This window comes from Neopelma chrysocephalum, unplaced genomic scaffold, assembly GCF_003984885.1.
Source record: "Neopelma chrysocephalum unplaced genomic scaffold, ASM398488v2 Primary Assembly neopelma1_85, whole genome shotgun sequence".
NCBI classification, from domain to species: domain Eukaryota; kingdom Metazoa; phylum Chordata; class Aves; order Passeriformes; family Pipridae; genus Neopelma; species Neopelma chrysocephalum.
Genome location: NW_020897747.1, coordinates 682,949 through 697,272, shown reverse-complemented (window position 1 = coordinate 697,272; position 14,324 = coordinate 682,949). Strand labels below are relative to the sequence as shown.

The window sequence follows — 14,324 nt, the reverse complement described above, 5'->3', positions numbered from 1 at the left end:
TCCTGTTATTTTGAAGTAATTTGAAGTAACAAGCATCATCTCCCTATTACCCAGGAATCTGCATGTTTTCTTTCCAAGACAAGTGGTAGAAAACTCAATGAGATTTGTGAGAGCTTCGTGCCACAAGTTAAAAGAAATTTGAAAATAAAAAGTTTTGAAAGAGAAACGTTTAAGACTGACCTTTTTCTGGTGACTGTTCCACACAGGCATCCAAAACAGGCTTTCACTTTGCTCATCAATATGAAAATCAATATTGTCAGGATTGTGAGGGGTTAAAAGCCAAGAAATGTCTAAAATCGTGTGTGGATTTTGCCCAACATGTTGAACAAGCATCATGCAGAAGCACCAGGTGCTCCCCAAGCCAAAGCAGCACGGTGAAGCTTTTGAGAACAAGGTCCCTCAGAAGCAAAGAACATGTGGAGTGGGCCAAGGCCATCACCTCCCTGTAACCAAAGGACTTCCACCTGGAACTCCAGGGCCCTCAGCACATGAAGGACATTGAACTATTGGAACCAGTCCAAAGAAGAGCCATGAAGATGCTCAAAGGGCTGGAGCCCCTCTGCTCTGGAGCCAGGCTGGGAGAGCTGGGGGTGTTCACCTGAGGAAGAGAAGCTCCAGGGAGACCTGGGAGCCCCATCCAGTGCCTAAAGGGGCTCCAAGAGAGCTGGAGAGGGACTTGGGACAAGAGACTGGAGGGACAGAACAAGGGGGAATGGCTTCCCACTGCCAGAGGGCAGGGTTAGATGGGATATTGGGAAGGAGATCTTGGCTGTGAGGGTGGTGAAGCCCTGGCACAGGTTGCCCAGAGAAGCTGCCCCATCCCTGGAAGTGTCCAAGGCCAGGTTGGGCGAGGCTTGGAGCAACCTGGGATAGTGATGTTGTTCCTCACTGAAGAGAGGTGGGACCAGGTAACCTTTAAAGTCCCCTCCCACCCAAACCATTCTGGGATTCCACAACACACTCCCATCACATGCAGCCTGTATCTCAAACCTCATCTGTTTGCATTAACACCTACAAAAGCACCATCTAATGAACCATTTCCCAGCCACTGTAAACAGTAATTAAATACCTTAAACTATAAAAAAAAGAAAGTTCCCTGCAAAACATACTTTGATCACCCATAAGTGCCATCAGCTCAAATGATTATGGTATTTACAAGAGTTAAGTGCTCTGTTGTACTGGCAGGAAAGTGATGCAGCTGCACTTGTCCACAGTCGTTGGTGTCCTAACACAGAATCATTAAGGTTGGAAAAGACCTCTAAGATCACCAAGTCCAACCATCAACCAGCACCATCACTATGTTCACCACTAAACCACGTCCTCAAGCTTGAACACACCCAGGGATGGTGACTCAAACACTTCCCTGGGCAGCCCCTTCCAATGCTTCACAACTCTTTCCATGAAAATTTTTTTCCAATGTAAACCTTCCCTGTCACAGGTTGAGGCTGTTTCCTCTCCTCCTGTCCCTTGTTCCTTGGCAGCACAGCCCAAGCCCCCTGGCTCCCCCCTCCTGTCAGGGAGTTGTAGAGAGTGAGAAGGTCCCCCCTGAGCCTCCTTTTCTCCAGGCTGAGCCCCCCCAGCTCCCTCAGCTGCTCCTGGTGCTCCAGACCCTTCCCCAGCTCCGTTCCCTTCTCTGGATAACCTTTCCTTTTCCCGCTCCCACTCTACACCTAGACCTTATCCAAAACCATTAACTTCTTTACTCCAAGTATGTCTGTCTCCTTCAGGTTTCATTCTATATAATTTTAATTAGAAAATCTCTGTTTTTACACAATAATTTTAAGGATGAGCTGAATGGGGAGGAGTGCAGCCTCTTCCAAGCCACATTGCCAATAATCCTCTCTTCACATAAGTCACATCAGATGTTCATGGTAAACCAGAAATGTATTCAAAGCAGCAGAATAGGTCCATACCTACCCTCCTTCAGAGGGTTTTTACTGTGCCCCTGAGCTCCACTAAGTTTCTTAGCCTTGGCGGATGCTTATTGGAAAAATAGGAGGAGTGGCACTATCCCAAATGCCTCCCACTTGTGGCATCAAAGTGAGATATCACTCACCGTAAATTTTACAGTATGAGGAATGAAACAGTTAGCAAAGTTGACATTTAAACCATCATCACTGGCTATGATTAAATACCTCAGAGATGAACAGAGTGGTTCACACCTCTGCAAGTTATTGTTCTAGGCTCTTATCAGAGCCCGGACGCCACTGCATCCGCTGCCTTTCCACACACTTGAGATTTTCTTTGAATCTGTAATAGCTGGAAACCTCTTTAAGCCGAGATTCTGGAGAGTTTCTGATAATGTTACACTGGCAGAGATTGACTGAAACCCTGGCGAACCTCTTGAACTGCAGATTCACCCTTAAAGGTTTAGGCAGATTAATAATACAAGAACGGCCAAACTGGTTCCTTGTTCCTCCTCCTCTGATCTCTTTCAGTAAGATGTAGGGAAATGAAACGCTGTAAAGAAAATGGCAAATAACCTGCAAGAAATACAGAGGGCAGATGGGATCCCACTGCTGCCAAGAGTCTCCTCTGAAAACAGCATAAAAGGGAAATCTGATGTATTCCTACACCACAAGGAAAATGGGGTATTCTGTGATAACCACCATGAAAATACATGTTTTGACCATTCAAGCAATAGTAAAGCAAGTCAACCTGCCCAATTTCCCTCCTCAAATGTGCAGGAAGCATCCAACAGCTGCATTTTCTCAAATTCAAGTTCACATCCCTACCAACAAACACATAATTCCCAAAGTCCATGGAGGAAGAGCAGACCACCTGCACATGCTGTCTCCTGGATGGGAGCTCAGGATCTTCTGTCAAAATCAACCTGTCTGTACACCACAGCAGTCCCAGAGTGGAGGAACAGGAGCCCAGAGCCAAGGAGATGGCTGTCCCCAAATCATCCACACCTTGGGATGTCCCAGCCAAAGATGGCAGTGACAGCTGAGCTTTTAAGTGGAAAATCTCAACTTCTCATAATGGCATCCTCAAATCCCAAGGTGGATGTAAATATTAGCATTACTGGCATCTCCTGGGATCTGTGCCCACTCTTCAGGTGGCAAATTTACCTTTCTTTTCACACACAAACTTGTCAGTCCATAGGAGTATGACAGTGTTCATCACTCCACGCTCAGCAGGGAAAGATTTTCCAACCAGACACTGGAAGCTGCTTAGTTTACCTCAAAACATGTCAGACAACAGCCCTTTCACTACTATCCTCCAGTTCCCACTGTATTTCCCTGCCCTGGCACATGTGCAGCCCAGACAACCCTTGCCTCATGTTGACCAGGCAGGGAGCTGGGAAAACCAGGGCAGTTTTCCTGAGGGGAGAGGGAATTGCTGAAAGAATTCGGAATTTTGCAACACAGGCAAAATCTGCTTCCTGGTGCCATCCCAACTGCCAAGTAACATTGACATTTTTCCAGAGTATCTTGTGCTGTAAATATTCAGCAGAGGAAAACAAGTGGTTTGTGTTATTGCTCAAGGAAGTCACGAGTGGGATCCTCTGCTCACCAAGAGTATCATTTACTCCTCCAGCTCAGCAATAAGACAAGACTTCTGAAAACAGAGTCATCCCAATGTGGGAACACCAGAGCTGACAGTGGAATAACAAAAAATTAATTCTGAAACTCCAAAGCTACCGAAGACACTCAGAAGTAAAACAACGGCAAAAAAATTGAGTTATTCTTTAGGCCATGAACAAAAAGAGCTAAACATTTGCAATATTTCAGGCAGGAATACTGGAGGAAACTTGATCAAAACTAATCCTTAGATTTGTATACACTGAAAGAAAAACTTCAACAGCTGATACAGTACTGAGTGTATATATACATATACACACACACAAACACATTCATTTTAGAGTTTGACTTGTGGGTCTCTTCCAACCCACAATACCCTGTGATTCTGAGATTCTAATATATATATATATATATATATATATAAACACACGTATAGGTTATATATCCTTTTAGGGTTTTTTTTTAAATATAAACTGTGAAGATGAAATTCTTAGAAACAGAAACATTTATAAAATCAAGCTTCATCTCTGGTGTATTTTCTACCCCACTTTACAACCCTGAAGCAGCACATTTCAGAAACAGCCCTATAATGACTGCACAGACCTTGAGCCCAACACATGAATTTCCTCATAGTGCTGTATGTAGGCTAAAACTCCTGCGTTCTCTGTCATACAACACACAGGTATGAAACACAAGGAATTTGGTTATTCTAAAGCTATTCCAGCTCTATCTTCAGTGTTTTATTAATTGAAAATGACAAAACAAACAAGTCAATCCATAATCTCAATACTAAAGCAGAAATGAGTGATTTCAAGCCCCTGTTTTAAGTTAACCAGTTATTAGCACCACAAAATGGTTAGTAACAATTTTAGCATCCAGTAAATTAAAAATTCCACAATCATATTTAGCTGAAATCTCACATTTATATATGTGAGATTGTATGTATATATATATATATATATATACATAGAATCACAGGATGGTTTGGGTTGGAAGGGACCTTAAAGCCCATCTCATTCCACCCCCTGCCATGGGCAGGGACACCTTCCACTAGCCCAGGTTGCTCCAAGCCCCATCCAACCCAGCCCTGGACACTTCCAGGGATGGAGCAGCCAAAACATGGATATAAAAAGCCTAAATGATAAAGATTCCTCCTCTCCAAACAGAAACCATCACATTGTGACGTGTCTGGACTTTTAAAGCCTGCCAACTTCCCAAGGAGCAGAATAACCTCAGGTTATTACAATTAGTTTCATCTCATTAATAGATCAATTTCTTTCAAGCATAGTGAAACTGGATTTTACTTTGTTGCTTCTCCTTTTAGGCTCCATTATAGTCTGTGTTCTTAAGTTTTAAGGAGAGCCATCACTGAATAGGTTGTAATCTCAGGTGATTAATTGCCCAGCATTTTACAAGCTGTAAAATAGAGCTGAGATCTCCACAAAGCGATTATGCCATTAACCAGACGCTCTTATCAGCCTTTTCTACAACTACCAGGTTTGTCTGACAGATTGCAAGTCTTAAGTATTTATATATTTCAAAGGTTTACTTATTTTTGTTGTTAAAAAACCCTAAAATCTATATTGATTGTTACATGCAATTCCACACGAGAAGTCCCAAGCACTGTGGAGCAGAATACCAATATTTATTACCAGACTCGTGCTCATTATGGTTCTCTCTGACAGGGGTCCATTAAAATCAATTTTTATGTTTCTTATGTTTTTTTTTTCCCACCCAATGTTCTTACCATGGTGTTTATTAGCCAGTTAGGAGAAACACCAGGCAACTGCTTCGTTTTTATTTTATTCTGTCGAAAATAATGAGGCCAGATTTAACAACTATGCACTAGCGATGAGTAGAAGAGATTAAATGTTATACTTCAGCACAAACATTTACAGATGGCTTTAAAATTTTTAGAACTTTATCAGTGCTAAAGACAAAAGGAAGTCCCACCTTTCTTTTTCAGATTTAAATTCTTAAAGTAATCACAAAAATATTCTTCTTGCCTTTAACTTCTGAGTTACTCTTGAATAACAGTCCCTGTAATATAACAAATTTTGCATCTAAGTCATGCAACCTGTGAAATTACGTGTTATCAAGATGCCACTAATGCATCAAAATGAAGTCAGCTCACCACTGAGAAAAGTGAAGAACAAGAATAGATAAAAATTAAAAAATTAGGAGTAGGATCCAGACTGTTCAACTTCTGCTTGAAGAACAAAATCATGACAACCTTCAACCAACCAACATGGCCATGTTACAGGTGAGCAAACAGCAGATATTCTGATAAATAAAGAGAGCATCCATGCCTAAGAAAGCCCACAGAGCTTTTTCCTACTGTTTTTCCACCACTCATTGATGCTTCCCATTCTCGAGGGTGAAGATCCTCATCTGCTTGGTTGTTCTCCAGCTCTGCAGCAAAGGCAGCTTTAAGTCTTATCTTAAATACACTTTATTCCTCACCAGCAGAAATTCAGCACTGAAATCAGCATCTGAAGAAACTGAAGCCCTTCTTTCCATAGCACTGGAGTTGGCAAAACTTTCAAATCCAGAGGCTTGAAGGTTTTTGTATTACAGGCAAAAACATACTTCAACCAGAACACATTATGCTTTATATTCCTAATTAATTTTACACACACTTCAGCTACAAGGAGAATAAAACAGAAAAACAGAAAAAGGAACACCATACAAATCAATGGAGAATTTCAGAATCAAAAGCAGGAGAAAAAAAAAAAGATAATGTTGAGAGAAGGAAGCCAAACCTGTTGAGTCTTGTCAGTAAGAGAAAGCACTAAGGTAACAGACTGTGGCAAAACTGCAAATTTATTACCAAAAAACAGTTGAAGAGAGCAGACTTAAAGAAGTAGTATTAATAACTTCGATTTTGGCAGAGGAATTTGGCATAGAAATTTGGAATTTGGTTTTTTTTTTGGCATCTAATTCTGAAAGAATTCAGTGTTCCTTCTAAAAATGCCACTGAGCATTTCCTCCCAAATAAGGAAAAAGCAAGGACCTGACCAGGACAGATGGACTCCAGCAGACTGAACAGCACTTACATTAAACAGTGAAATGCACCAATGCCTCCTCAACCAGGCCTAGATTTGAGACATCACCTCCACTGCCATGTAGCATCTGTTTGGAACTCAAAAGGCATAACAGTTCTGAAAAGCCAACTAAAGCTCTCACAAGAACTACACAGTAATTAAAACAATCATTCACTCCCGGTTCTACATGCTGGAACATATATATATAATATATATAAAAAACCATACATTTTATCTGCAAGATTTGTGAAGTGTGCAAGGAGGTTTTACTCCCCAGTGACAGATCTACACGTGTGTCAAAAATTAGGGGGGCAGGATGTTCTCTCAAAACCTACACTAAAAATACTTAAAATTTAGAATGTTTCCTTAATAATATTTTTGATGCAGCAGAGAAATGAATGTATTTTGGAGCCACAATTCCTTAAAGGCACTGGAAGTTCCTTCTGCCTCTCACAGGAGCCAGTACTGAGCTCCCAGAACGACTGGTAAAAACAAGTGTGCAGAGTTGTGTCTTAGATCCTCTGGGCACTCTCCTTCCTCTACAAATACATAAACACAGGATCAATAGGACATGAACTCACCCACTTGGCAGCACGCTCGTTTTGGGAAGTTTTATTCCATGTAAGCCCGTTTCACACCCAGAGATCTCGATCTTTCCCACGGGGCTGAGCAGAACCACGTGTTTCTCCTTGCACGGAGATTCTCCAACTTTGGAATTCATCTGTTGAAGAAGACAAAATCCTCTTTAATTGCATGTATGTTCACCAAGGAACAGATATCTCAAGGTACTGAGTAGTTTTCAAAAGTAATTTTAAAAAGGCAAGAAAACAGTAAATTTCAAGTTTTCTCAACTACGGCTTTACTTTCAAAACTCCAGCTTAAACTCATCCATCCTAAGAAGTCACAATCTAAATCAAAGTCTCAAAAAACATGTTAGCTAGCAGAACAGTGATCTTCACAAAAATCTGAAATAGCAGCAGTTTCATGGCTGGTTTATCATGGTTGAAATCTGATGTGTTCTGACACTTATTTAAAACAGGATTATTGTGACAACAAAGTATATTTGGTGGTTTAGAGCAGCAGTTTTATGCAAATAACAGCTGGAACACAAATAGAATATGTCTGCTGGAAAAATATATGAAAAAAATCAATCATTCCTTAACAGAAGAAACATTTTTTTATTCCCATTGTTACCAGTCTGGTTTTACGATTACTGATAGGATGTAGTTGGAAACAGCTGCCAAGTATTTCTCAAATTGGACAAGACCAACAATAACATACTTGTCAAATTCATCTTGCCTAAAAAAAACCACCCCAGTCTGAGTCAGTAAATGTTTGAGTTGTATTTACAGTTTGGTTTGTACAACCACTGCAGGAGGACAGGACAGGACACCACAAGTATGTCCAGTGCAGTCACCCAGACACTGAACTGGGTGGGTGACTGGGCTGGACCCATCACCATCAGTGCTGGGCAGCCAGGGAAAAATCCCTTTGCTCCAAAGAGCTGAATCCACGTGAAACTGGACAAAAAGCGAACAACTGTAGGGCAGCTTGATTAACAAACACAGAATAACAGACTCAAAGAACGGTTTGGGTTGGAAAGCACCTTAAAGACCATCTATTGCCACACCTTCCACTATCCCAGGTTGCTCCAAGCCCCAGCCAACCTGGCCTTGGACACTTCCAGGGATGGGGCAGCCACAGCTTCTCTGGGCAACCTGTGCCAGGGCCTCCCCACCCTCACAGGGAAGAATTCCTTCCCAATATCCCATCTACCCCTGCCCTCTGGCAGTGGGAAGCCATTCCCTCCTGTCCTGTCACTCCAGGTCCAGGTGCAGGACCTTGCACTTGGCCTGTTGAACTGAATGAAGTTCCCAGAGAAGCAGTGGCTGTCCCATCTCTGGAAGTGTCCAAGGTCAGGCTGGATGGGGCTTGGAGCAACCTGATCTAGTGGAAGGTGTCCCTGCACACGGTAAGGGGTGGAATGAGATGAACTTTAAGGTCTCTTCCAACTCAAACCATTCTGGGATTCTAGGAATGACATACTTGGGGTGCACCAGGAGGCAGGAAAGTCTCTGCATGATGACTTACAGCTGCCCACTGCTGACAGCCGGACAATAATTAGTTGTTTTCAAAATAAGAGAATAATTTAAAATCCCATTATTAAGTTCTGTGGAATGAAGTCACATCTGTGAGCAATATAAGCAGTGTGGGGAGAGCAGAAAAAACATCAAGTAGACAGCTTTGCCTACTAGGGCAAGAGTAAACTTAAACCTCTGATTTTGAGGAAGCTCTTATGCAATTCCTCAGTTACAGACAGGCAGTAACCAGTACAAATTTACTCAGTTTGAAGAAGTCCTGCTTTAGGAACTGCAGGTTCCCTGTGGTTTATTTACTATGACTGTGATCCAAATCAGCTTTTTGCTAAAAAATCAAATGTTTGGTGGTGTTGCAAAGTAACCCTCCTTTTCAACCAACTTCTTACTTGTTCCTCCTTGAGGATGTGGGTGAACTTTTTGGAGCAGCACCTCCTTGTAGAAGTCAGTAAACAAGCAGTAAAAGTTAACAGATGAGGAAAACCAGCATACATTCTTCATGTTTATTGGTGTGACAGCCCTGAACTAGATGCACTGAACCTCATACCACGTGCTCCATGAGTATAACAATTTTAGGATCAGAGGAAAGCTTTTCCATCACAACAAAAACACAGGATGCAGCAAGCAACAGAAAACCATAAATAATCCTATGCCTTCTCACCAAGTTGAACTAAGCTTTATAGATGAACCCTTGACTACAACTCATATTTTCAGTCTTGTTTATCATATCCATTGGGCAGCAATATTTAAAGGTTTATTTTTATATAGGAATGAAGCTGCATGACATATATGCACATCCATATACAATTGGGTTGGGAGCCTCCAGGATGAAGGTCACTGTGTGGATGTACAATGCAAACTCCTCCACCCAGATGCTTTAGCAGGTTTCTCATGCAACCTTGCTTCAATGCCAGGCCAGGATATAACCACACACTGGCTTCAAAAAATTAATTGTTAGAGGACCCCAAACAGCACCAATCACAGGGATTCTTAGTCCTTAAAGCTGCCATTCCAGAAGTGTTTATCCAAAAAGATCACTGCCTGCAGGTAGTTCCCTTAGAGGTGTTGATACCCACCCCACCAGAGGTGTGACCAAGGGCCAACTTCTTCATTTCCTTCCCATTCTGCATAAATTCATCTAAAACCTCATCACTTCAGTGTCCTGACATTTGCATTGGCAAAATGGCACATGAGCTATGATTCTCAAGCCCCTGCTTTGATGATGCCATATCAGTGACTTGCCAAAAAGCTATATCAGGAATTTGTGGAGTTTGAAAGGATGATCGATAAATGCCAGGGAAGTTGCTGCTTCATCCTAATTACAGGAAAGAAACACCACTCCTGAACTCTCTTAAGTGTCCTTCTTTTGAATATCACCATGTTCTCAAATCTGCTTGTTATTGATTCAAGTTTGGAATTAAGATTCAACGAAAGCCTGAAATATCAGATTTAAATTTAAGGGAAAATCTTCTCAGGTTTGGGCAATTTCCTACTTCATTTCAGTCATCCTTCCTGATGCACTAAGTTTTACAACCTTCTCATAACAAAATCTTTATCAAGTAACATCACTGGCATCTGTCAAGGCACAAGCCAACCAGGGACCATCATAAAACACTGTTTAAAATATGTTTGATTTGCAAAAGGCTTCTCCCACCCCACCTGGGGCTGCAGAGGTGACCAATGAGGTTGCCCATGGTCCCTGGGCTGGCACATATCAGTGGGCCACCCATCCAAGATTTTCATGGAATTACAATTCTTTCTCCATCTCCTTAATAGCTTAAACCTTCCTGTATTTGTTTTACTGGTTTCTGCCTGTTTATTTAAAAGGAAACAATCCATTGTATGGTAAGAATATAGGAAAAGATATTAATAGTGAAGGTAATGTATTTGTGAACATATATAGGAGGGTGGAGGGTAATATTCCAACCTCATGCAGCTAATCTTAGAGGAAAAAGCCATTTCTTAGTGTTTTAAGGCAAAGAAAGATTTAAGGACTGAGAATAAAACACAGGATCCATGCAATCAGAACAATCTAACAACCCACACCTGTTAGTATCTTGATTACATCTATATTTTCACCTTCCAAAAACTACTGCTTCAAGAGAACAAAGAATTTATGTACTACAAATAATTTCACTGCAGGGAGGAAAGGAGGGAAGAGTTATATGGTTTTTTCATACCCAAAAATACTTTAATATACTGGAATATTAGTTACACTTTGCTATTTTGGAATAAAAGCTACAGAGAATGAGAAAGATCTAATTCTCAGTCTTTTTGCTTATTATTTCTTGATTTCTTTCCAAGCTAAAATACAAACTTTTCTAAAAGCTGCTTCCTCCTCTTGAAAAAAGAATCCAAAGACTTGGTGTGAACTCCAGAGTTGTACATCGTTGTGGCTGCCCCATCCCTGGAAGTGTCCAAGGCCAGGATGGACGGGGCTTGGAGCAACCTGGGCTAGTGGAAGGTGTCCCTGCCCATGGCAGGGTTTGGAAGTGGATGAGCTTTAAACCAAACCATTCTGGGATTCCATGATCCACAAAGGTCCCTGAAGATTCGAGATCTTAATCTGGACAGATGAAGCTGTGAGAAAGTTGTCCTGGTGCCAGGGCAGGGCTTCTCCTTGTCCAGAAAAACCAAGGGAATGCTGCTGCCCTGTGCAACCCACACTCACAGGGCAACCCAACCAACAACACTCATTACTTAATGGAAAAATAACAATTCCTGTACCATTACACTCACAGCACCGTCCAAACCCGTGGAAAACTGTTAGTCCAAGGAAAGCTGAGTGCCCCACAGTTTTTAACTTAAGGTAATAGTTACTGAGGAAGAAAAGGTGTCGCATTCATTGCTTAAATTCAGCAAGAAAGTCTTGAAACAAAATCACCATTGTGGGAGCTAATCAGACTTAACTCTGTCAATATAACCTGCTAACAAGTAAAACAGCCTTTAAAATTACCTTTGATGTTCTAAAATACAAGTCCTTTACATACTGCAGCAGGTTCTTTTGAACTAGAGAATCACCCAGCTGGCCATGAGCCACCTCTTCCCCATCCACATCCCCCAAAAAACTGTTCCTACCCTGACTATTTCTTCTTCCTACAGTATCCAAAGCCAACTTTCAGCTTTCCAGAACAAAGCACTGAAGGTACAGGTCCATGTATTTCTGTTCTTGCCACAAGAGCAACAAACACCTCCCCAACTGAAGAGCAGGGCAGAAATCCAGGTGAGGTGTTTAAAGAAAAGCTGCCCTGAAATCCTGCCACACTCCACTGATATCTCAGTGCTTCTCTAAGTAAATCTAACCCTGGTTAAGCCAAACCTGTAACTTCAGAGGGTATGAAAACAAAACCTCCTCATTTCCTTGCTCAGAGAGGTTTGGAAAGGAAATGTCAGACAGACTGGAAGCAAATCCAGGGTTACTTTGGGGTGATACAATTTCTTTACCTTCTAAGGAACTAATCCCATAAAAAATGTGAGGGTACAGAATTAAGCTGCATATTTTGAACATATACAAATATACACTGGCATATATGCTCAAAATCAGTCCCCGTCTTCCCTTATCCAAAGGCCCACTTCACACAAGCTCCCGAAAAACCAGAGGGATATGTGTTCACATGGAACAACATTTGCTTTCTACGGCATTTAAAAAGTATTCGACGAGAGCAAACACATAATTCTTTATTAAACAATCAAAGACAACAAAAGCAAGTTTCTGTTGTCCCATCGTATTATCCTACTAATCCTCTTTGGATGGCAATCAAAAGCCCCCAAAATGCCAAGCCAGGGAAGTGTCTTTCCAAGCAGTGGTCGCCTCTGGCTCTTTGGCTGCGCCTTCAGTCAGTTGCATTGGCAGAGAGGAGCAATGAAAAATTCCCAGGGTACTTACAGGGCTATCTCAGACTGCTTTATTTCACTTAAAGGGCATTTTAATTGTAATACACCCACTTCTCCTCCTTTGGAAGAGGCAGGTAGGTTACAGTCTGCATTCCAGACTGCACTCAAGTCCATTTTTTGACTCCATCTACTGCTCATGCCAAGCTTTGATTTGAGATGGTGTCAGCAGACAATCAAACACAAGACCCCAGTGGACTGTTTAAACAGGAATTCTGATGTATTATTTCCTCCAATACTTCTCCAAAAACAAGTAAACACATCCTGCATCATTCCCCAGCTATTACTTACACAGGAAGTTTAAATGTGATGCAAGCGCAGCAGCCACGTGGCAGCTAAACCACATGTACAGAGGAACATTTTAATCATTTTATATCAATAGCATGAAGCAAAAATTACCATTGTATGATCTTTGAGGTGCTTTCCAACCCAAACAATTCTCTGATCCTATTTACACACAGCACAGAAGCAAAATGCTATTAGAAAGTGTGTTAATTAGTTGTAAAAACTAATGATTGTGGTGGGGACACCAAGTTATTTGGGGTATCCCGTCTGAAACTGGGGCTGCCTAGAGATATATAATTAATTAGAGTAGAATTGGGTGAGAAATGGAATGCCAAGAGAAGGGAAAGTAGCAGACAGGACCAGATATTCCTGTAATAATCAGATTATGGCAACAAGTATGTGCACACCTTGTTATTAGGGGGTATCTGCAAATTCCACCAGGAACCAGCCTGTAAACCACATTGCCTGGTCTATCTTCCATAGAATGTGGAAGCATATAGATATTCTTACTCTACCAATAACCTACCAAAGGGATTAAAAACCCCCCTGACCCTCATTTTTAGGCTGGAAATCATATGGCAGAAGATTCAATTAGAAGCCCTACAAAGCAACGTTATATTTTGTTCACTTGTCCAATGTTTTAACATTCAGTCAGAAAGAATAAAACATTTTATATATAAAATATATATATAAAAACATAATTGAGGAATTTGCTGCCTAACAACTAAAGAAACAAAGATGAGAAACCTTGTCTCTAAGAATTAGAGGGTCCACAAAATTAGTATCTAGTTGTTACTGGGTTGAGTTTTAACAAGTCCCTCCTAACTCAGGATATTCTATGATTTTATGAAGTCTCATGCAAAGGAAAAGTCCAGGAGCAGCCATCTGGATTTTCCAAATGTGTTCATCACTTCAGAAATTAAATTAAAGCATGAGTTATATATTCTCTCTATGCTGGGCACTGGTGAAGCTCCACCTCAAGCACTGTGTCCAGTTCTGACCCCTCGTGTCAAGACAGACATTGAGGGGCTGAAGCGTGTCCAGGGAAGGGAACGGAGCTGGGGAAGGGTCTGGAGCACCAGGAGCAGCTGAGGAAGCTGAGAGGGCTCAGCCTGGAGAAAAGGAGGCTCGGGGGAACCTTCTCACTCTGCAACTCCCTGACAGGAGGGGGGAGCCAGGTGGGAGTCAGGCTCTGCTGCCAAGGAACAAGGGACAGGATGAGAGGAAACGGCTTCAAACTGTGCCAGGGGAGGATCAGGTTGGATGTGAGGAGGAATTTCTCCATGGAAAGGGTGTTCAGGCATTGGAAGGGGCTGCCCAGGGAGGTGGTGGAGTCCCCATCCCTGGAGGTGTCCAAGGAATGACTGGACGTGGCACTCAGTGCTCTGGGCTGGGTGACAAGGTGGGGATCGGGCACAGGGTGGACTCCATGGGCTGGGAGGGCTTTTCCAACCCCAGTGATTCTGGGATTTAAAGATGTA

At 42.0% G+C, this 14,324-nt stretch overlaps 1 protein-coding gene across 1 annotated transcript in view; it reads right to left on the bottom strand.

The window, feature by feature from the left end:
* MGMT (O-6-methylguanine-DNA methyltransferase) overlaps positions 1-14,324 on the bottom strand; it is a 140,088-nt gene that overhangs the window by 113,973 nt on the left and 11,791 nt on the right. The window contains exon 4 of the mRNA XM_027692126.1: positions 7,153-7,292. Coding sequence (XP_027547927.1) covers positions 7,153-7,292 — 140 coding nt within the window. The remainder of the gene's footprint in view (positions 1-7,152; positions 7,293-14,324) is intronic.